Source organism: Cricetulus griseus, chromosome 2 (genome assembly GCF_003668045.3).
Source record: "Cricetulus griseus strain 17A/GY chromosome 2, alternate assembly CriGri-PICRH-1.0, whole genome shotgun sequence".
Classification (NCBI taxonomy): domain Eukaryota; kingdom Metazoa; phylum Chordata; class Mammalia; order Rodentia; family Cricetidae; genus Cricetulus; species Cricetulus griseus.
In genome coordinates, this window is record NC_048595.1 from 216297670 (window position 1) to 216321356 (window position 23687).

At 44.5% G+C, this 23687-nt stretch overlaps 1 protein-coding gene across 1 annotated transcript in view; it reads left to right on the forward strand.

Annotated features, from left to right (window-relative positions):
- B4galt6 (beta-1,4-galactosyltransferase 6) overlaps positions 1 to 23687 on the forward strand; it is a 60160-nt gene that overhangs the window by 18120 nt on the left and 18353 nt on the right. Inside the window, 2 exon segments of the mRNA NM_001246698.1 lie at positions 454 to 570; positions 9576 to 9689. Of these exon segments, the coding sequence (NP_001233627.1) occupies positions 454 to 570; positions 9576 to 9689 (231 nt within the window).

A 23687-nucleotide genomic window follows, 5' to 3' on the forward strand; every position in this document is an offset into this window, starting at 1 on the left:
CTGTATCTTAGCCTCTCAGCATCCACTCAAAGGCAAAAATGTAGTAAAATCGTGTGGTGTTTCTAACTAGAAAGTGTGAAGACATACTCTTTACGTTTGTTTTAGTGTGTGCATGTGGAGGTCAGAAGACAACTTGCAGGAGTCAGTTTTCTTCTGCTGCTTTGTGGGTCCTGAGGATCAAATTCAGGTAGTCAGGCTTCGTGGTGGGTGTATTTACCTTCTGAACCTCCTGCTTCTCCCTCACTAGTGCTGGGACTAAAGGTGTGCATACCATGCCCAGTATTCCTAAGTTTTTAAAGCAGGAAATAGTCATCTTGTATTTTGTTTTCCTTTGTGGCATGGTAGGGAATTGAGTGTCCACTTTTTGTTTATTTGCTAAGTCTGAATATAATCTTACTAAGAAAATCTTATCATTTCATGACCTTCTTTCTCTTGTTTGTTTTTCTTTTATAGCCAACACATACCTCTTTATGGTACAAGCTCGTGGTATCATGCTGAGAGAGAATGTGAAAACAATTGGACATATGATCAGGCTATATACGAATAAAAACACCACTCTCAATGGGACAGGTAAGGCTGTGTCCTCTTTTGCTTACCCTGGGAGTTGCACATCAGTAAACAGACCTTTTAAATTCTATTTCCTTTACCTGCTCATAGCACACTGTTAAAGAGGGAGCTGCCTCCTACTAAGTGCCCCACTAGATGATTATCAACCCCTACTACGTGTACTACTAGGTGGGTATCTTCTAAGTGTACTGCTAGGTTGGTACCCCCTACACAGTGTATTCTAGGTTGGTACCCCCTACACAGTGTATTCTAGGTTGGCATTCCCTACACAGTGTTCTGCTAGATTAGTAGGACTGTAATTTAGTTTTGGATGTACTTCTTAGTAATTTTAGGGTCTTTTAAAGAAATGAAAGGATGCATTTTATGATACTGGAAGTCAGCACCTGCTCTTTGCTGTGTGCAGTGTTAACTGAAAGTGTGTTCTTTAGTCTTGCACAAGGCTAATATCAATCTGACTCAACTAGGGATCTTCTGGTGGGAAGCAGCTGGTGTCAGTGACTTTATTTCCCTGTTGTGGAAATAAAGTCTCTTCCAGCATAATATGGGATATCACATTGATAAGATCTGTGATTGCCTCTTGAGGCACTCTTTAGGTCTTTGTTTTAAGTAGTTAAAGATATTAAAACTCTTAGTGCCACTGAAAACAAACTCAGTTCTCATCACCGTTGCCCTCCCCACACCAGAAAGCCTCTATCTCCCCCCATAGTGGGATTTTAATTTATGTCAGGTGGGTGGAAGTTTTACACCTAAAATCTGCAGATGATATATGCACTTGTAGAGAATCCATCCTACTCATTTGCCTGGGTTATTTATGATTCCCCAAATCTAAGCACTCTTACTTTCCTTTAAGCTTCGAACCTTAATCTCATTTAGAAAGACTTACTCAAGGTAACTGGCCTTTCTGAGTCGCTGGTCTCCTGCACTGGCTGGTCATATTAAAAGTTTAAACATTTGAGGAGCTTCTGTGGGCCACGGTAGTTGACGAAGTTGATTGTGAGGATTTTCACTGAAAAGTCTATTGAGCTGGAGTGTAAAGTATGTTTAGGTTACTGTATTTGTCTGTGTGAATACTAAGCATTTCATGTATCTTTTTTCCCTCTCTGGGATATGAATAAGTTTTATGTGTGGGTGTTGAGTTTGGCTGGGAGCAAGGATGACTTGAGCAAGCGGATGTTCCTGCAAAAACAAGGAAATTCTTCCTTCCCCTCTCCCAGTCATGGTTTTAATAAAGATGAAGTGACTGGGGGATACTTTGACAAAGAGTTGTTTACTTTTGGGAGCCTCTTAGAACCTTCCATAAGATTCCCTTGCTGATGGGAAATGTATTCTAGAAGACACACAAGGCATTCTTTTTCTGCGTGAGTCTCACAAGCTGGTAACCTGTGGTTGTTGTGGGGGGTCCTGAACACAAACCAAAATATATTTTTCTTTTTTCTTTTTGTTCTACCTGCCCTGCCACATTATTCTTAGTTAACTTTTAGCCCAAACTGGCTTCTAGGACTCCAGTCAGCCAACTTTCTGCTTGTTCAGTGGGTGGTGGGGTGGAGTGGGGGAGACAAAAGATACCCTCCTTTAAGGAGACTTCACAAAAGTCCCACTGTGTTCCTTCACCAGCTCACTGGCCAGAGCTAATTACATGGCTGCGGGGTGATGGGAACGAAGATGTAAAATGGTCTGAGTGAAGCTGGGGTTGTCACCCAAGGACGGGAAATAGAGTCCATTAAGGCTCTGCCAGGCTCATTTGGGCGGTGTTTATTGAGCAATTAGTATAGGTCATGCATGAGTAGATATGGGAGATGCCGTGTTAGGGAAAAAGCTTTGAATGCAGAGCCTTCCAGGCTTCTGGGAGAGATAGAGACATGATTACTAAAATTCTTATAATTATTTCTGCACAGACTTAGATAAATTTGTCAAAATTAAAAAAAAAAAAAGGAGGCCAGGAAAATGCACAAAGCTGCAAGTGAGCACCACAGGAGAACTGATCAGTACATTTATAATGTACCATGAGAAGGTAATTGTATTTGTGTGCAAGTTTGGTTTCAGAAGAGTTTCAGTGCTGTGTCTGACTGTCAGCACCATTTAGTGCAGACAGACTCGAATACTTTTGTGTAGAAGTCCTATGGTCTCACAATCAAACAATGCCTTTCTGAGTCGACTGTGTGATTGATGAAACGCTGTGCGGGGTAGAGAAGATGGATTTGTGAGAATGAACCCGGTGCACTTCCTTACTTGATGGATGCTTCAAGTGAGGCAGGCCATTGGCGGTGACCATCTACCTGTGTTAATGACAAGCACATCAGAGCTCTAATGGAGTTCCCATTCACCTTTCAGGGTTCCCTCTTGCAGAAGTGAAGCTGTGGAGAGGTGTCCTTCGGTCCCCTTCTTTTCTCTGCTCTTTCCATTTGACGGTGGTGTTGCCACCTGCCTGGCACTGGGTGTGCTTCTGGGTGTGGTTCTGGGAGGGGAGGCAGGCAGGTTGCCTGGAGCTCGTTTTGTTTCCATCCATTCATTAGATGAAATAATGTCTGCCTTTCACAGAAGCTGCGGTGAGTCTCAAGTATGTCTATTCCACGAAACCTTTGGAAACTGTTCAGGGCTTTCAAAGCAGTGGTTGCACTGTGGACGGTGTTCCCTCACCTCCTTCATGGGGAAGGATGCTTGTGTGTGGTTTCCAGCATTGTTTCCTTAAATCACTCAGGCTGTTTTATCAGCCACGGTGTGTTTATTTGCTGTCTGTTCCTCAGATGCCTTAAGTGCCTTATTTATTCGGGAGGTTTAAGACAATTTGATTTCAGTTTGAACTGGCTCAGGCTAGTGGTCCCAGCTGTGGCCAGGCTTGGCTGAAGAGGCAGCAGATGAAGGACTTGGGCAGCTTGGAAGCATTTCTGCCAGTCTCTTAGTGACTTCTGTCCTGTCTGGTCATTTACAGTGTTGTGGGCAAGGACAGCCTACATTTTTCTCTGTACTCGAAACTCAAGTGATTAGCCAGTATTGCATGTCTTTCAGGCCCTTAAAACTATTGTTTGGCTTTATTAAAACTGGTGAAAGTAATGATTGTGTTCTTTTATGAAATATGTAATCAGTCTAGCATAGATTACCCACCCTGGACTTCTTTTTTTGTTCTCAGACTCCCTCTGGGGAGTGTTGGTTAAATTTGTTTTATAGAAATAACCAGAGACTTTGAAATACAAGGGCATTGGACTTGGGTCTGGAGAATCATAGAATGTGGCTGAGGAGAGGCATAGGTATTAGTGATAAAAATCAATCAGGTATGCAGAGCAAGGAAATATTTCAATTTAAGTTAATATATAACATCTCGGAGTTACTTGGTAGGGCTGGAGAGATGGCTCAGTGCTTATTGAGGGCACTTTGCTGCTCTTGTAGAGCACCCCAGGTCAGTTCCCAGCACCCACAAAGGGCAGCTCACAACCTCCTGTAATTCCCTCCCTCCCTCCCTCCCTCCCTCCCTCCCTCCCTCCCTCCTTCCTCCTCCTCTCTCTCTCTCTCTCTCTCCCACATACACACACACACACACACACACACACACACACACACACACACACACACACACACACAAATAAAACAGTTTTATAAAAGAAGAGTCACTGGGGCACTAGACGTGGTGGCCATGCTTGTCATCCCATCGCTTAGGAAGCTGAGGCAGGAGGGTTGATGCAGTTCTGAGGCCAGCCTGGAGTAAGCAGGAATAAGACTTTACCACAAGCAACCAACTAGCCTAAACACAGAAGCCTAGTAGCTTTCCGCCTTTGTATTATTTTTAAAAATGAGTTTGGGGGAGCACACAAAGGCATTGGGCCCAAGACAGCCTGGTTTTCTATTCCGAACTACTGTGCATGGGCAATAGGTGTTTAAGAAAAATGGACGAGATCAGGAACAGCCATTGATATAGAGCTGGACTGTCTGTTCTTTGCAGTAGTGTGTGCAGAAGAGAGCTGTGAGATGTGTGTGTGTGGGGGGGTGGGCATGTTTGTTTTAACCGTTGACCTCATGCCAAAAAACAACCTACATAAAATGCTTTCTTCAGTTTTCTGTTTGAGTAGTCATTTCTTATTTTAAGGTAGAGGAGGACTATGGAAAGATAGTTTCTGTCACTCCTCTCCTTCAGTTCCCATACTCAGAGAGAACTACCTAGAACTTTACAGTTTATTCTGTATTTATGTCAATGTCTCTTCCTCCCTCCCTCTGTGGTTGAGCCTAGGGCTTCAGCAAACTGGGTGTGGGCTTTGCCACTGAGCTGCACCCCTGAGCTACTGAGCTGCTGCTTGTCATTGTCTGTAGTTATCCGGCAAAGGAAGGAATGCACTTAAAGCTCACTCTGCTCCCACGACTTCCACCCAAGACGGGACATCAGGACCTAGTCAAATCTGCAGCGTTCAGAGCATAAATAGTGGTTTCTGTGTTCTAGGGTCAACTGTTTTAGTGGCATTGCTTGTCCATGTCCCCAGCCCACCACCCACCCCGTTCTCACTAAGCTTTACTGCCGAGTATCATTGGGTTTCCCCAGGGCTGCTTAGACACACAGCGAGTCATAGGTTCCAGCCTCCCCTGCATTGGTTTCTGTCCTCCAGTGTTACTTTTGATAATATGACTGGAATTCTGATGAGAGCTATTGCATGTAGACCAGCTTTTTTGTCTTTCTTCCCCTTTCGGAAGCCTTTGGAACCTTCCTCTCATCCTCTTCACCTTCCTCCTTTTAATCTATTTTTGTGCTGCCAGATTTTACAAAGACCCTTCACTTTGTCTGTCTTCTCTTACGGTTTGATTGAAGCCATGACTGTGGCAGTTCGTCCTCTGGTTCTGTGAAGTACCCTTTGTACTGATTTCTTGGACCATTTGTGCCCTGCCCCCATTTCTACTTTTCTTTCTTTTTACTTTATAGGAGATTGCTTTGATCTGTTATAAACCTTTAATAGGATTTTAAACTTTTCTAAACCTATCTGTAATTTTTAAGAATTCCTTTTGTTTTCTTTCCTTTATTTTTCTTGTTGTTGTTGTTATCATTATTATTTGGTTTTTCTTGAGGTTGTGTCTCTCTACATAGTTCTGGCTGTCCTTGAATTCACTATGTAAACTAGGCTGGCCTCAAACTCACAGAGATCCACTTGCCACTGCCTCCTGAGTGCCAAAATTAAGGCTTTACACTAGTAAACCCCCCTTGTTTGTTTTTCTTAACCATGTATCTGAAATAAGAATCCCTTTCATGTCAAATGAAAAAAAAAACTTGTTATATTTTAATAACATCTATTTATTGATTAGCTAACACACGCTGAGTTATAAATCTAAGGGTATGACAAAGATCTGCTGAAATCCATAACAGTTGTGCTAATCAAGTATTTTTAGTGGAGATGGAAAAACTTTTTTTTTACTTTTTAAAAAAAATTCTCTTAACTTTTATTGATTCTTTGTAGATTTCATATTATGCATTCCGATTCCACCCATCTCCCAGTCCTCTCTCATCCACCCTCTGCCCTTGCAAACTCACCCCAAAACAAACAAAACAAAACTTAAAAGGAAAACCAAAGACCAAACGTAGCAGACAAAACAAAAATAAACAAACAAAAAACAAAAAAAGAGAAGAATCTCATTGTGGAAGCTGTAGTATAGCCCATTGAGTCACAGTTTACCCTTTAGTCCATTTGTCTTTACTGATCTGGCTCCAGGCCTCTGCTTTCTGCCACACCACTGATAATAGGCTCTCACTGGGACTCCTTTTGGATATCCTGTTGTCCTGTGTCATGGAGATCCTGCTGGTTTGGATCTGTAGGTTCATCTCCTTCACATGCTCCAACAGTTCACAGACGTGGTGGATGTTGGGGTGGGCCAACTCATAACCCTGGTTATGGGTCTGGGTGGTAGCTGGGTTGGTCAGCTGCCTAGCTTTCTCTCACTATCACTACTCAAGCAAGCTCTCCAGCACTGCCTCAGCTAGCTCACCCAGTGCAGCCTGCAGCAAGGGCAGGACCAGCTCTGCTCTAGGGCTCTAGGGTCTGGTTCATCTACACTCACATCACCAGGGCCAGCTCTGAAGTTTTACCCACATGAGGTGCAGGGCGCTCGCTCCCAATTGCTGTAGGGGTCAAAAGGGATGTGTTGGTGTGTGTGTGTGTGTGTGTGTGTGTGTGTGTGTGTGTGTGTGTGTGTGTTGGGGTTCAGCTTTCCTATACTTACTCCCCTTAGGGCTGGCTCATCTGTACCTGCTACAATAGGGTCAGCCCTAGTGTGCTGCCCAGGCGGGGTGTAGGGTCCCTTCTCCTGTGTACTGCAGCTGGTGAGTGGCAGGTCTAGCTCTCTCACTTGCCACAAGTAGCAAGGGATAGATTGGGGAGGGCATCCTTCTCTCAGGGCCAGCTCACCTGCATCTGAGAATGTTTTTTTTTTTTTAAGATTTATTTTTATTTTTGAAGTGTGTGTGTGTGTGTGTGTGTGTGTGTGTGTGTGTGTGTGTGTGTGTATTTGTGTGGGCAGATGTACATGAAAGGGCAGGTGCCTGTGGAAGGCAGGAGAAAACATTGTTATATCCCATGGAGGTGGAATTACAGGTGGTTGTTGAGTTGCCTAGTGTGGGTGCTGGGAACTGAACTGGGGTCCTTGGCAAGAGCAGTATGCATTTTTAAACACTAAGCCATCCCTCCAGCCATGTGCAGACTCTTAATTTATGTTTGGAGCACCAATCCCTCCCATTGGCAGAGCAGAATTCCATATGAAAGAAGAAATTGTTTTAAAAATATGATCTGCATCTGATATATCTATATACATTTTTATACAGCTCCTCAAAGGCATGAGCCTCATTGGACCACATAGTCTTGGTTTATGTGGCATATGGTATCAGTTTCAGATGCATTAGATGGAAGTATAGAGTTTGGTCCTAAGAGGAATTTTTATCATCTTGGTCTGCCATTGCTTGGACACATGGCAGAAATGATGGTTGCTCTGTCTCTCCTGCCCCCTTGCTTGGAGCAGTTTCCTGCAAGCTGCTTGGGGAGTATCTCTCTCAGGGGCTTCCCATATTCTGGTGCTACCATATGCCTTAGCTGTGTGCCATCGCTGTCTATTTTTCATGTCAGGCATTCCTGACAGTTCAGCTAACGCCTCATGGATGCACTCAGTTCATAGTATGGGTTTCCATTCAGGACTCTGGGATTGAACCTTCTTCTTTGGGCTTCTGTCTCTTCCTTGGTTTTGGACCCAGAGCCTTTGTCCATCTCATCTGCCTGTTAGGAGACTCACAAGATCTTCTTCCGCAGTGGGTCTAGAAGTGGACTGAAGCTCTGCTTAGAAATGTCCCCCTGGTTCCCAGGCTGCAGCCCCACCAACTCTGTTTGATGGTGACAATTTCTGTTCACAGGAGTGGTGCTTAGCTTGCAATGGCTCTTTTCACACACCTATAACCATCCTCATGTGGTTTTCCCATGGACCAGAGGGTTTAGTTTTTACAGTCTTTGCATTGGAGCTGATTGCCGATGAGTGTAGGAGCATGTTTACATTTTCTGTGTTCATGTTTGAATGTAGCCGGCACAGCAGTTCTCCAGTTGTTTCTGTCTCTTATCTGTGTTCACCACTCTAGGCCAGCTTCCTCCACACAGCAGGAAATGGGCACATCCTGTTCCTCAGATTTGCACTTTGCATCTATGCCCTAGAGAGTAACTAAATTATGATCCTGGATTCCATGTTCAAAACCCCATGCCTGTGACTGTCACATGTTGGGTCAGGTACGCAGTCACTCACAACTAAAGCTATTGAATAGTTTCATGAGATTCTTCACTCTAGACTCTTGAGTGTGTGTGTGTGTGTGTGTGTGTGTGTGTGTGTGTTAAAGAAGACAGTGTGTTTGTCTACCATGCTTGTGCATGAGCACTTACTCATATGAACATGTGGAGGCCACAGGTTGACATCCATTGGATGTCTTCCTCTATCGCTCTCAACATTAATTCTTTTGAGACAGGGTTTCTCATTGAAGCTGGAGCTGGGTGATTCAGCTGGACTGACTGGTAGTCAAATCTCTGGGATCTACCTGTTTCCATCTGGCTATCCCAGGGCTGTGTTTATAGATGTTTACATGGTTGCTGGGGATCTGAACTTGGGTTCTCATGCTTGCACAGCAGACACTTTATCCACTGGGCCATCTCTCCAGCCTTCTTTAGCCACTTCATCTTTTTCAAATCTGAAAATGCTAATCGCAGGTAGCAAAATGAGAAAAAGAATTGTCCTATTCTCAAATCGAGCACATGTTGGAGTGGGATTTGAAGGCAAACATTTGGTGGCACTTCAGGCCATTGCTCTATGTGTGGTAGAACTTGGTGACCCTAAAGAAAATGGGCCAAATTTAACAGTTCCCGATCTTCGCGAGCTGCAGCCTGCAGGGTAAGAATGTGACTGACCTGCAGGGCAGTAGTGGCACATGCCTTTAATCCCAGTACACAGAAGATAGAGGCAGGAGGATGTCTGTGAGTTGGAGGCCAGCCTGGTGTACAAAGCTAGTTCCAGGACAGCCAGGACTGCTAGACAGAGAAACACTCTCTCAAATAAACTAAAAACAAATAAATAAATAATAAAAGAATGTGACTGACTTAAAGACTTAGAGTGTGCTGTTTCGGAAGTACGTTGAAGTTAAGTCTCCTGGGTGAGGTCAAGGAACCATCACTGCCCCCTCTGTTCTGCACAGATGGTCAGGTTGCTGTAAGGTGGAAGGACTCCTTGTTCCTTTAAGTTAGGCCCAGCCATGGATGTGAGGGAGCAGGCATCCCCTGGCTGCAAAAGGTCCTGTTGTGTTTGTGTGTAAGGGTGAGGGCCTGCAGCTCTCTGCACCTCTCCTGGGAAATTCTGCAGAGTGTATGGCCCAGCTTCTGTGTGCTTGACTCAGATTTTTCCTGGGTCATTGCTTGTGTTTCTGTACACTGCATATTGCAGCCCTCCGTGACATACTTCATGAGAGAGGCAAAGAAAAAGACAACATTGGGTTGTAAATTTCTCCTCTCTCTCTTTCCAAGATTATCCTGAAGGCAATAATTCAAGTGACTATCTTGTACAAACAACAACGTATCTTCCACAGAACTTCACATATTCACCGCATCTCCCCTGTCCAGAGAAGCTGCCGTACATGCGTAAGTGTGAACTCTGTCATTATAAAAGATCAAAAACCACGTTAACCATGTTATCAGGTGGATCATTATTGCGAATGCTGACATTTCTAATATGCTGCATGCTTTTCCTTTTTTTAATTTTAGTTTTTGGAGGGGCAGTGAACACTGATTTGATGGTAGGTGGTTGAAAGCTGAAGACAAATACAGAAGAAAAAAATAAGATAATGAGAAATATCTGTATTTCTCCCATCTAGATTTGAAAAAGTACTTTTACTTAACTTTTTTGTTTGTTTGTTTTGATTTTTCAAGACATGGCTTCTCTGTGTATCCATGGCTGTCCTGGAACTTGCTTTGTAGACCAGCCTAGCCTAGAACCTCACAGAGATTTGCCTGCCTCTGGAATGCTGGGATTAAAGGTGTGTGCCACCATGCCTGGCTTTAACTTTTAAATTCTCTTAAAGAAGATTTAAAAAGTAACTAATGAGTTTTCTTTCTTTGGATGTTAGAACATTATAGACTAAGCCAAGGTCTTCTCTTCCTCTTCCCCATGTAAGTTCCCCTTTTCTCCCTCAGAAATGACCTGGTGTCTGTTTGATTTGTGCATATATAGAGTGTACAGTAAACTTAGTTTTACATAGATAAATGGGGAGAGAGAAAATAGACAGTTTCAAAAGCCTTAAGAATTTTCCTACCCAAGAATCTATCTCCAACTAACAGTCACTCACTAAAGAAAAATGAGTTCTCTCCAAGGGAGCTTCACTGGGTATACAAACCACTCATAAATGCAGGGCCAACACAAAAATGAACTCAGTTATATTTTTGTCTTATAATGATTTGTCTGGGTTTTTTAAAATTATTTATTTATTTACTTGTTTGATTTTCAGGGTTTTTGCTTAAATATTATGGTTTCCAATTTTGTGTTTTTATGGAATTTCTGTGTGTGCAAGTGTGTGTCTCTGTGTCTGTATGTGTTTCTTGTGCTTTGGACTCTTTTATTTATTTCTTTTTCTCCTGTTTGTTTCTTTGTTTTGTCCAGTTCTGGTTGTTGGTTTTGGTTTTAAGTTAGATTCTTATTTGTTTAATGAGAGAGGAGAGAGAGAGAGAGAGAGAGAGAGAGAGAGAGAGAGAGAGAGAGAGAGAGAGAGAGGAAAGAAAGGAAGGGTATGGATTTGGGTGGGGAGGATCTCGGAGGAGTTGAGGAGAAACCATGGCCAGATATATTGAATGAAGAAAAAATCTATTATCAATTAAAGAATAAAGGAAAAAGACAACCAAAACAAATTAGATGGTTGTCTACATTACATGTTACTCTGTGACCTGAATTTTAGCTTGTTTTTTGAGAATTACCCATGGTCTTCCATGTGAATTTGAATTGTTTTTCTGAATTATTGTGGAGAAAGTCTCTGGATAAACATGCTTTGTTTTATTTTCCAGTTCTCACCTGATGGGCAATTAGGTGGAGTTCAGAAGAGGGTATCCGATCTCTTGGAGCTGGAGTTAGTTTCCTGGATATAGGTGTTAGGAACCCCCAGTCAGAGTGGGAAGCGTTGTTAGCCTCTGAGCTGCCTCTCCTCTTTGTGATTTTTAGACTGATCAAACAGTAGAAACAGTGTCCCATTATTCAAGTTTTTACTAACCTCCTTACTAATGATTAGCTCTCTGCCCCTCATGGCTCCACCCTTGATGGCTGTTGGATCCCATTCAACACCTGTGTCAGGTATTGTTTTACCTGAAGTCACAATTGTCAGTTGTGTGTGCTCTAAGTGTCTTTTTTCACAGTCCTGGGCTTGCTTTCTAATCCTTCTTATGAAGTCTTTTATGAAGTTCAAATTACAGGTTTTCAAATGGATCAATCTCTAAGACTTTGCTTTTTTTTTTTTTAAAGAAGGCAGCTTTTCTTACCTTGACATCATACAAATACCTTTATTTCCTGTTAATTTTTAACTTTCTTCCTATATTTTGCATCCAGTGTGTGGCAGTAACCCAGGTACTATAATTCAGATACATATTTTCAAACATCTATTTTTCCAACTTGTAAAGCTAAAATGCTGTCCTCCAGCTACCAGAAGCTACCCCTCTGTTACTTGCCATTGGGCTCCACTCCTCTCTTTTAGGAATAGTTTCCATAAGCTAGTTTGTGTCTTGACTTTTATATGCAAACTTCTTTTGATTGTTTATTTACCCCCGTGCTCTATTGTCCTTAGTGTCTAAGTGGCTTCTTATGTCTTTATGGAGGAAATTGCTCTCTGCCTACCATGGTTGTAGGAAGGCTTTTTAGTTAATTGTTGGTAGATGTTATAACTGTAATACAAAGGCTTTGCCACATGGCTTAAGGTATGGTTTTCTTCATGGAGGTTGCTTCAGAATCACCCAGAAGGTTTTGTAGAGCACAGGGTCCCTATACTCTCTGAGTTTCCCTTTCAGTGGGGCTACAGTGGCACTGAGAATTTTTATCTTAAAGTTCCAGGGTACTGCTGGTGTTTATGACCCTTGGGATATGTGTCAAGATCCTGACCTAGAGTTCTAGACTTTGCCCTGGGGCTGTACAGAAGAATTGCCTGGGGAGCCTCTATCCTGTTTGGGCACAGCCCATAAGGTTCTTGGTTTTATTGATCTAAACTGTGCCCTGGAATTAGCAAAACAAACAAATGAGCAAGTGATCCTGATCATGCTAGCTCTGTGTGTCCCACGATGAAGAATGATGAGAATTGACTCTTGTGGCCTTCTCATCTGTCGTTTATTAGGACAGACTTGTTTTCCCAAAATAAGTGTTTTTGTCTGTGCAGTACTGAAGCCACTGGGAAATGGTCCATTGGAGTATTGATTACAGTAATTTCTTCTTTGTAATTTGCATATTCATGGAATTATAGTTCTAGGAAATCTTTGTCTTTGGTTTAGTGATTGTTTTCTTCATTATTAGTTTATGGATACTAATTAAACAATTTGAAAGGGTCTGCCTTCCAGGCCCTCATGCCAGCATCCCTCTCCTACAATACTACAGCTCCTGTGGGATGGCTTCTCTGGCCTGGTGCTTGAGAGAGTTCAGCTTGGCTGCTGTATGGGCTCTGGGGCTGCCTCTCCCCTGGATTGACAGCTACCCATTCACAGCAGGCTGCTCCATGTTCTTAGCTTAAGAATGAGCACCAATTTCATGTCCAGGGAGCCAGGACAAGTGGGTTATTGGACAGAAAATGTGACCATGTACAGGTGATAATTCAGAAGGGGAATATGAATAGAACCAAAATAGTGAGGCTCCTGCAAAGAGCTGTGAACAGGGCAGGAGTGGAAGGGGGGGACACAAAGACAGAGATAGAGACAGACAGACAGACAGACAGACAGACAGACAGACAGACAGACAGACAGACACACACACACACACACACACACACACACACACACACACACACACTTGCTAGTCACGTGACTGCCCAGAGCATTTCTGTGTTGATGCCGGATTGCCAGTGCCACCTTAAGTGTGAATGAAGATGAATCACAGTATAGAGTGTGACACTCTACCAATATTAATTGGATTTCTTCCTTCTTTCTCCCATTTGTTTTGATGGAGCCAGACTTTGTAATAATCAAGGGGATGAGACATGTGTGTCATCCTGAAGCTTACCTAGCTGTGCAGCCTTAGAACAATTCCCTGTGACCACAGAGAGCAGTATTATGTGACATCTGAGTGTAAAATCTCATAGCATAAAAATAATTGAATATAATAGCTTTCCAAGATGTAGCTGGATGCAAAAGATTCAAGTATGGGTGATATTTAATTTATGTGTAACTGCCAACTGTGGTGTGAACTAATATTGGTGTGCTTGATTATGCGAGTATAAGTTCTTCTGGAGTCTCCCCTAGTGTAGCTGTAGGATGGCCAGCTCCAGATTTCCGTACTGTAGAGTTTGAATTTCAGCTGTGTTTGGTATTCAGTAGAGGCCAACCACACTATAAAATCTATCTTAATTCATGTTATTTGTATGAAGAGGGTAAGTGATTATTTCATTGCTATTTAGTATTTACAGGTTCTCCAGAGGGCAGATCAATTCTCAGTTTTTAAAAATCTATGTAAGAATCTTGGTGATAACCAAGTGAAATAGAAACCTGTCCTCCCAGAGGACAAACACAAGTGCTTTAGCATGGGTGTTTTGATTTTGATTTTTCTGTGTGGAACAGAGATGGAAAATGCCAGTTGTGCACTCTGCATAACAATGAAGATAGACTTACCTTCTGCCTGGTTGTCACTCAAGTAGAATTCCCTGGCACTGACTTTTCCTTATCCTGTTCTTGCCCTGATAGCCCCACAGTTGAAAACCTTATGAATGCAGGAGCTTGCTAATATGAATTTTAATGAGTGGATTGAAAGAGGAAAGGCAAGTAAACTCTAGAAGAGCTCACACAATGCTTAACGCCACAAAGTGTCGTATCATGTGGATGTCTGCTGTAAAGAGAAACGGCAGCCGTTCAGAGTGAGTGAGTGGAGTCAGCATCTGGCTGCAGGCCTGAGTATGCAAGGGGGCTCTCAGAGGAGCACAGCTAGTGAGATCCAGCAGAACTGGCCAGGAGCAGGCAGCACCCAGAGAAATGCAGTGTTCTGTCCACAAGGTGAGGCATGAGGCAGAAAGGAAAGTCACTGACGGACTTTGGAGCTGGGTCTTCAGGCCAGTCCAGCAGGAAAGAGAACAGCCCTGGGGCTGAGGAGGAGTTTATGTGTTCTGGCAGTGGGGGGGGGCAGTCAGCTGGAGGGACTGTAACCGGGTCACAGTGAAGGTGAGGCTGGAGTAGAAGGGTCTGTGTATAGTGCTGATGAATCCCCAGGCAACCATGAGACAGTTTTGGAGGGGGCCAGACCTGGTGCCCACATGCAAAGGGTAGATCATGAGTGTGCAGACTTCTCTCAGGTCAGAACACACCTTTCCAAGGGTAATGGAATGGGGGTGGGGAGGTGAGAGCATTGCTTCGGGGAATAAGACTACTGAAGGTGGCCAGATGAATGATGGACTAGGTGTGTTCTTCACAACAGTTGTTCAGTTGTGAATCTCAAAGAGATTAGGGAGAGGGTGGAGTCGGGGTCACTGGTGCAGCATGCCTTAGCCAGATGTCACAGCTGCCTGAAGGTTGTCTGACTTGGTGATCCTTTACTGAAGCAAACAACTCTGATAAAAATCACAGGTGGAGAATGGGGGAATTCAGGAGTTTAGTTGGGCATGTTTTATTGGAAGTTCAGGAGACTTAACCTGGGCTCTGAATTTTGTGAGAGGAACGTGGCTGGAAATAAGAGGAAGTGAGACAGAAAGAAGGCTGAGGACAGGGTTCCGAGATGTCTGCAATTATGGGGTAAGAGCTGGTCAATAGAGGAAACTGGGAGGACTCAGGGAAGTCAGCAGAGTTCCAGGTATCAACTGTTCCAGAGAGAGCAGGTGGAGTAAGGAACTCTGTAAAGGCCATTGAACTTGATGAATAGAAGATCTATGCCAGCGACTACAAAGAGTCACACCTGAGAAGTGAGTCAGGGTTATAACCTTGGATGATCTTTCAACTTAGTTTGTTTGAGACAGGGTTTCTCTGTGTAGCCTTGACTATCCTGGAACTCCCTCTATAGATCAGACTGGCCTTGAACTCACAGAGATCTTCCTGCCTCAGCCTCCTGAGTGCTGGGATTAAAGACGTGTGCTACTACTTGGATGATTTTAAGAGATAAAAATTTCATGGGATGGGGAAGGAGAAAAAGGGTCCAGCATCTGACTGGTGGGCTCAGAGAGAGATGATCATGAGAGATGGTCACCAGTGTGGTTTGGGCATTGCAGAAGGGGAAGGGAGAAGAGCGCTGGGAGATGTTGGAGAGAGTGGCATGTGGAGTCTGTAGAGAAAGGGAAGGGAAGCAGGGATAGCCTCAGGTGGATGAGCTATCTGTAGAGAACAGGAAGGGGGGTCCCCACAGGCCACATGGCAGGCGGTCCCTGTGGAGATGATTCTGGACATCTAAGGCCTTGCTTTCGTGGTGTTTGATACAATTAAGAGGTCTGTATATGTGGGAGACAGAGGGTGGGGGTAGTAAGAAGAGAAGACAGGAAGGGAGGGATACAGGGAGGGAGGGACAGAAGAAGGGAGAGAGAAAGTGTTGATAGGGCAGGGGAGAACACAGAGAACACAAACAAAGAAGGACCGAGTGCCATGAAAGGAACAGTAGTCTGCTAATCACTAATTAAAGGGTGACTCACCAGATAACTAAGAAAGCTTGCCAATGCACTCACAGCATGACCCATGTTTTTGTCCAAAGTTGGATATATTGGACGAAGTAGATGAGGTATTGTCACTTCATGATGGGATTAATCTGTGGTTTTCTTCAGTGTTTTGTGTTAGGTGGAGAATTCGAGCACACGCACTATTGCTTCAAGGCCAGATTAGAGTCCAGGTGTGATAGGTCCAGAAAAATACTAGAGGCTCCAGGAAACCTGGGTGGCCAGGTAGGTTGAGAAATTGAGTAGCACAAACAACGCCCAGCCCACACTGTGAAGTACCTCTTGGTGCCACTCAGCAAAACTCACAATTCCCTTTAGCCACACTCAGGTCTGGAAACAGAATTGCCATTGCTTGGTGCTCTCAAGCCACCATGTTTACTGCAAAGCATTTTGCAGAATACCCTGTATTTATACTGTTTATTGTTTTTCAGGCTTTTGTGGTCACGTGACTGTCATTTCCTGCTTGAGCTGCTGAAGGTTGCATTCTAAATTCTCCCTTTGGGAGGTTGGACTCAGCTGCTCAAAATATGCACAAGTAGAGTTGGTGGCCACAGACATGACCCACAGGCATCTCTTGACACAGGGGTGTTGACGTGGAGGTGGGGGCAGGCAAAACATACATTTTAAACACAAACATGCCCCTGAGTGGCAAACTTTTTTATGGATACAGAGGTGATGTTGAGACAGAAAAAAGAAGACACTGCCACCAAGAGGCTATGGAAGGAACTTACAGGAAGGGAAGGGGTGGGGGGAGAAAAAAGGAAGCTGCACAGGAGGGGGCAGTGGATGCCAGAGGGTGCACAGGGCAGGAGGCACTTGTCAGGGAATGGAGCTGTGAACCAGAAGGTGGTGTGGCTATGGGCATAAACTGTAAGGTGTTGAATTTGTGTTGCAAAGAAGTAGACGATTTGGAGAGAGCAGGAGGAAGTGTGTGGACACCTATATGCTTGGCTTTAGGGTCATGGATTTGACAGTGTGAGCACCTTGTGTTTTGCACAACTTGCAAGCAAGAGAAGGGTGTCTGTGAGATGAGGAGCTAGAAATACTGATAGTTTATGTAGACTATTGAGACACAATACATGGGGATTTCTTGGTATGTGTGTGTCTCTGGGAAACACATTGGAAAAGGCAGAAACAGGCAATGCGATGTATTTTCTTGATTTCATTTGTGTAATGGCTTTTGGGGATGAGAAAGAAGCGTTGCATTTAATGTGCATGTTGAACCTTGTGCCAAAGCAAAGATGAATGATGGAAGTGTATCTCAGAAGCGTGGCAGGCTATGTCTTCCAAGGGGATGTTCAGAGTTTTTATTGTTGGGCAAGGGGAGGACAATGTGGCAGCATCTGATGAAAGATGTGGGTCCTCCTAGGAACCCCCAGAGTTCACAGGGGAGATTACAAGACAGACCTGGGAACAGAAGCAGTAAAGGTTGACTGGAGGCTCCGTTAGTTGTTCAGAACAAGTCAAGGAAAAACACAAGCAAGTGGGGGAAATGGGCGTTAAGAATTCTATGCTGTTTAGATTAGGAGATGAGCCTGGGCAGTTATGGGGCTGTTGGTTTGGGTCATTTACACATGGGATATTTCTGGCACAAGTGTTTATAAAGAGGTGTTGTAGCACCTGGTCAAGTCAGAGAACACAAAAGCACATACAAAAGGAAATGGGGTGCAGCAACTTTACTGACACCATCTATCTATCTACCCCACCCATCCACCCACCATCCACCCACCCACTCACCCATCTACCCATCCATCCATCCATCCACCCACTCACCCATCTACCCATCCATCCATCCATCCATCCATCCACCCATCCACCCACTCACCCATCTACCCATCCATCCATCCATCTACCCACTCACCCATCTACCCATCCATTCACCCATCCACCCACTCACCCATCTACCCATCCATCCCCCACCCATCCACCCATCTACCCATCCATCCATCCATCCATCCATCCATCCATCCATCCACCCACCCACCCATCCACCTACCCATCTACCCATCCACCCACTCACCCATCCATCCATCCATCCATCCATCCATCCATCCACTCATCCACCCACCCATCCATCCATCCATCTATCCATCCATCCATCCATCCACTCATCCACCCATCTACCCATCCATCCATCCATCCATCCATCCATCCATCCATCCATCCACCCATCCACCCACTCACCCATCTACCCATCCATCCATCCATCCATCCATCCACCCACCCACCCACTCACCCATCTACCCATCCACCCATCCATCCATCCATCCACCCACTCATCCATCTACCCATCCATCCATCCACTCACCCATCCACCCATCCACCCACTCACCCATCTACCCATCCATCTATCCATCCACCCATCCATCCATCCACCCACTCACCCATCTATCCATCCATCCATCCATCCATCCATCCACCCACTCACCCATCTACCCATCCATCATCCACCCATCCACCCACTCACCCATCTACCCATCCATCCATCCATCCATCCATCCATCCATCCATCCACCCATCTACCCATTCATCCATCCATCCATCCACCCACTCACCCATCTACCCATCCATCTATCCATCCACCCATCCACCCATCCACCCACTCACCCATCTACCCATCCATCCATCCACACCCATCCACCCATCCACCCACTCACCCATCTACCCATCCATCTATCCATCCACCCATCCACCCACTCACCCATCTACCCATCCATCTACCCATCCATCTATCCATCCACCCATCCACCCACTCACCCATCTACCCATCCATCCATCCATCCATCCATCCACCCACTCACCTATCTACTCATCCATCTATCCATCCACCCATCCACCCACTCACCCATCTACCCATCCATCCATCCATCCATCCATCCACCCATCCACCCACTCACCCATCTACCCATCCATCCATTCATCCATCCACCCACTCACCTATCTACTCATCCATCTATCCATCCACCCATCCACCCACTCACCCATCTACCCATCCATCCATCCATCTATCCATCCACCCACCCACTCACCCATCTACCCATCCATCCATCCATCCATCCATCCACCCATCCACCCACTCACCCATCTACCCATCCATCCATCCATCCATCCATCCATCCATCCATCCATCCATCCACCTACCCATCTACCCATCCACCCACTCACCCATCTACCCATCTACCCATCTACCCATCCATCCACCCATCCACCCACTCACCCATCTACCCATCCATCCATCCATCCATCCATCCACCCACCCATCTACGTATCCACCTACCCACCATCCATCCACCCATCCACCCATTTACCCATCCATCCACCCCCCCATTCATTCACCCACCCCCATCCATCCACCCACCCATCTGCATACCCACCTACCCACCATCCATTTATATATGCCAAAGGCACTGCACTTAGCACTGGGATTTGTAATTGAAAGCTTTTATGCTTAGAAAGCCCTGGTTTGGTCACTTTCAAGAATAGCTGAGTAAGAACACATTTATTAAAACAGTAGTTTTGGAAATTCTAGAAGTCAAGAAGTCTATGGAAGGCATATGAGGGAGTATCTGGTGTTGGCCTCTGAGAGGACATAGGTCACAATGGCAGGGTGAATCACAGATAGTCATTCAGCCACAGAGGCACAGGAGGGTGGGGGAGAGAACAGCCTTTTCACCAGAAAGCAATGTTCCTAGGAGTCTCTCACACTGTCCCTAGAGTCCTGGATAGCATATTTAAAACTCTGGAGGCAAAAAAGTCACAAAGGCAAAGAATCATGAATTAGCCTTTTTATACTAAAAACTGATGGAGGACCCCATGTGAGTGATGAAATCGTTTCACAGAGTTGATTTATAGGGGGAAGAGCCTCTGTCTACAGATGAGAAGCCTTACATTTCACTTGAGCTGTAAGAAGGATATAAGCTTGAGTAATTTACATGGGTTGAATGTGATTCTGAGAATTAATTTAATAGAAAAAAAAGAAAGGCTGTGAATCAAGTCTGGGGATATGTTATAATTCACATCGCCGTAAGCTGTCCTTTTCGGTCCTTGAGAACTAACAGGATCCAGGCCCATATAGTCCAGCTTCTCGACAGGAGGCTGGGGTCTTGCATCAACAGTGGTGATACTACTTTATTCTCATTCACAACAGCAGTCCTTGGGCTTGTGGGCATGGCTGCAAGCCTGACAGGTGGCTTACCTCTGCTAGGATTCCCACCCTTCCCCTTTGCCCCTATGTAACTGAAAAAAGCAGGTGCTTTGTCCCTTGGCCTGACTCTAGCACAAACCCTCCAAAGAGTGAAATTTATTGTGATAAATTCTATTATTTGTCTTGTTTGCTGATTGATTCCACTTCTATGTGAGGGTAAGTGGATTTTAGTGGATGTATTTACTCTTTTGACCTTTGAAACTTTAACAGGAGGCAGAATTCACTTACTGGCAGTAGAAGGCTGAAGGTGCCAGTCTCTGGGGAGCTCTGCACACCCACTGCAAATAAACTCAAGTGCTGGCTGGCCTGGCTGCTGGCTCACTGTACAAGTAGTAAGCGTGAAGGGTGTGTACACACTCTTGGCTCCTTCACTGCAGGTGACTCTCAAATGCGTTTGTAAAGTGCTGACACTCTTGTGGGGACCTGCTGTTATGCCAGTAGTAGAAATGGCTTTCCTTAGGGACCAGAGGGCCCACACACCCCAGAGTTGTGGTGCTGCTGTTACTGGCAGGATGGCTTCATGTCACTGGGTCATCTCTGCCCTTCAGCCAGCAAGGTGTTAGGATTCCAGAGCAAAGCAGTGGGAACACAGGAAAGCCGATAGCAGACAATGCGGGTCACCCATGAGGAGGCAATCAGAAGGAAGATGAAAACAGGGCATCTCAGGTCTCAGGAGTCCTCCAGGAGCCAGCAGGAACCCAGAAGGCCTGTCCCCTAATTTAGTGGAACATGTATATGCGTTGGAGTTAGAAATTAAACTGCAAAGGATGCTGGGGGAACACTGATAATGACAATTACAGATGCTGAGCCAAGAAAGCTGGAGAAAAGACAGAAAGTTGTTTAACAGTGCAAGAAAACAAACTTCAATTATTTATGCAAGCTGCTTATAATTTAGCTGGATCACTATAATTTTAGTAACGTGCTTACTTTAAAAATGCATCTCATTTATTTATTATTTTTCTTTTCTCTTTTTGGTTTGTTTTTGTTTGTTTTTTGTTTTTTTCAATGCAGGGCTTCTCTGTATAGTCCTGGCTGTCCGGGAACTCGCTTTGTAGAGAACTCAGAGACCTGCCTGCCTCTGTTTCCTGAGTATTGGAAACAAAGGCGTGTGGTACAACTGGCTGGCTATTTGTGTGATTTTTATTTGATGTTTTTTTTTTTTTTTGTGTGTGTGTGTGTATGTGTGTGTGTGTGATCAAGTCTTGGTGTTTTAGGCCTGATATCTACTGTTACTGTTACTCTTATATTTGACTTGTCTTTCTAAGTTCATAGGCCTCATTCTGTTTTACATACTTAAATTTGACCTTTTTAAGATCAGCCACTTTTCAGTTTTTCTCACAAAAGGGTGGCTATTTGTTTATAAGTTCATCAGTAGAGAAGGCCAGCATTAGAAGCTGGATTTTCCTTAGTTCACCTTGGGGAGCGTTAGCACTTACATCCACAAATACTGCTATGTAGCATGTGTGATTGCTGCCTGCAGCCTGCTTCATCAGATGAGGTGAGGTGGGAGGGGAGGCCAGAGAGAGACCTGAGCATACAAAGGAGGAAAGGCAGGGTGTCTGCGGAGGAACCAAGTGTTTCCTGTGTGCAGTTGTAGCTGTGAGAGGCTCTGAAAACTCAGAAACATCAAGGTCTATTGGTTTATCCCTTATGAGATGAGGAAGTTAGAAGGGGAATGGACAGGAGGGCATTCTAGATTGATTTGTACCTATTTTGGACTTTAGCAGGTGTCAGGTTAGTTAACTGCTATAAGATGACCTGTGGTTCTGTCTTCCCGGCTTTCTCCAGAGATGCAGGGATGTTAGTGAGGGGCTAATGTATAGTTCCGAGTCTTTGTGGTTTTCACTGGAGATGGGGGATGTTGGGGGAGGGAAGTTTGTGAGCAGCTGCCGTACAGTTCCAGTGAAGATTGAGAAGCTTCCAGCTCTTAGTTAAGAACTTGACTAGATTAAGAGAGATTCGGTCTCATTTGACAGGTAGAATCGTGAGTGTTACCTTAGAGAGTCAGTGCTTGTTAGACCAAGAACATCTTAGAAACCTCAGGGTTTTCAGCTTTGTATAACCAGGAGCAGGCATTCAGAATGAATATGTTGGCTTATATGTGCAAGTTTCCTTTCTTAAGAACTGCTGGGGGTGGGGTTAGAAGGATATCTTAGCAGTTACATTACTGCTCTTTCAGAGGACCCAAGTTTGGTTCCCAGCACTCACTTAAGGTTGGTCACAACTTGGGATTTGATGCCTCTGGCCTCCAAGGGCATCTGCTCTAACATCACACACACACACTCACTCACACACACACACACACACATAAAAAAAAAAAAAAGACACGTCAGGAGGCCAGTTATGATGGTGCATGCCTGTAAGCCTAGCCAGGAAGCTGAAGCAGGGGAATGAGAGTTCAAGGCTAGAGCTGGTGGTATGGGTCTATAATCCCAGCTCCTCAGGAGACCAAGACAGAATGATTGGAACTAAAAGGCCAGCTTGGTCATCTTGGCAAGACTTTGTTTCACAATTAAAACAAGCAACAGGGTGGATGAGATGTAGCTCAGTGATAGAACGTGTGCTTAACCTGTGTTCTAGGTTCAGTCACCAGCACTACCAAACTCAATCAGCCAACCAACCCACGGGAGTTCAAGGCTAGCCTAGGCTACTACTCAGTGAGACTCCATCTTCAACTCTCTATCTTCAACAACAAACAAGTCAGTAACTGGGGATTTAGCTCAGTAGTGGTATCAATATTAGCAGGGAGGTGCTGTAGAGACCTCAGGTAAAGCCTGGCCCTTGACTATATTGTTAAAAAGCATTTCAGGCCCAGCCAGAGTGAAGTAAAGATATTTAGACAGAGAGGCATACAGACTACATGCCAAAGACACAGGTGTGGGCTTCTCAAGAGCAAGAGTCCCCCATAAGTGTCTTTAGGTGGCTGTATACACAATTATGTAGCTTTGTAAGTTACATTGTTCAAAGAATGTAGTTTACAATAAGGTTTAAACAGAGTTACAAGTTAAGTTTAAAAATATATGAGCTGGTTTGTTTATTTGTCTTAAGGAACCTTTTTTTTTCTTTTGTAAATAAAATTGTAAGGTGGTCTCCTGAGGTGCAGTGTTTACATTTGGGGGTCTATAGTAGTGCTAACAGTCTGTAGCTCAAGCCCACAAGCATTCTGGCTCCAAGAAGGCATCATTTGCTGTTTTCACCACCCTTTGGGAGACTAAGCACTGCCTTTTAGCAAGCTTAATTTTACCAGTTGTACTGTAGATTCTTGACTGTCAGCCGGAGAGAAATTCAAAATAGCTATGAGGAGAGGTTTATTTTCCTTCATAATGTGTCTTTAATTTTTCTGTTTTTCTGTCCTGCCTCAGTACCCTATGTGGGGGCTGGAGGGTAGGGAAGAAGGTCGGGAAATAAAGTGATAGCAGCCAATATTGACTGAGTATATCTAGTATCTCAGGGCCTGTGAGGAATTAATTTCAGGACTCTCTGCCCAGAGTGTTCAAGTCCATGGACACCTTACATAGAATGTCATACTTACATATAACCTATGCATGTCATCATGCATGCTTTCAATCACCTCTG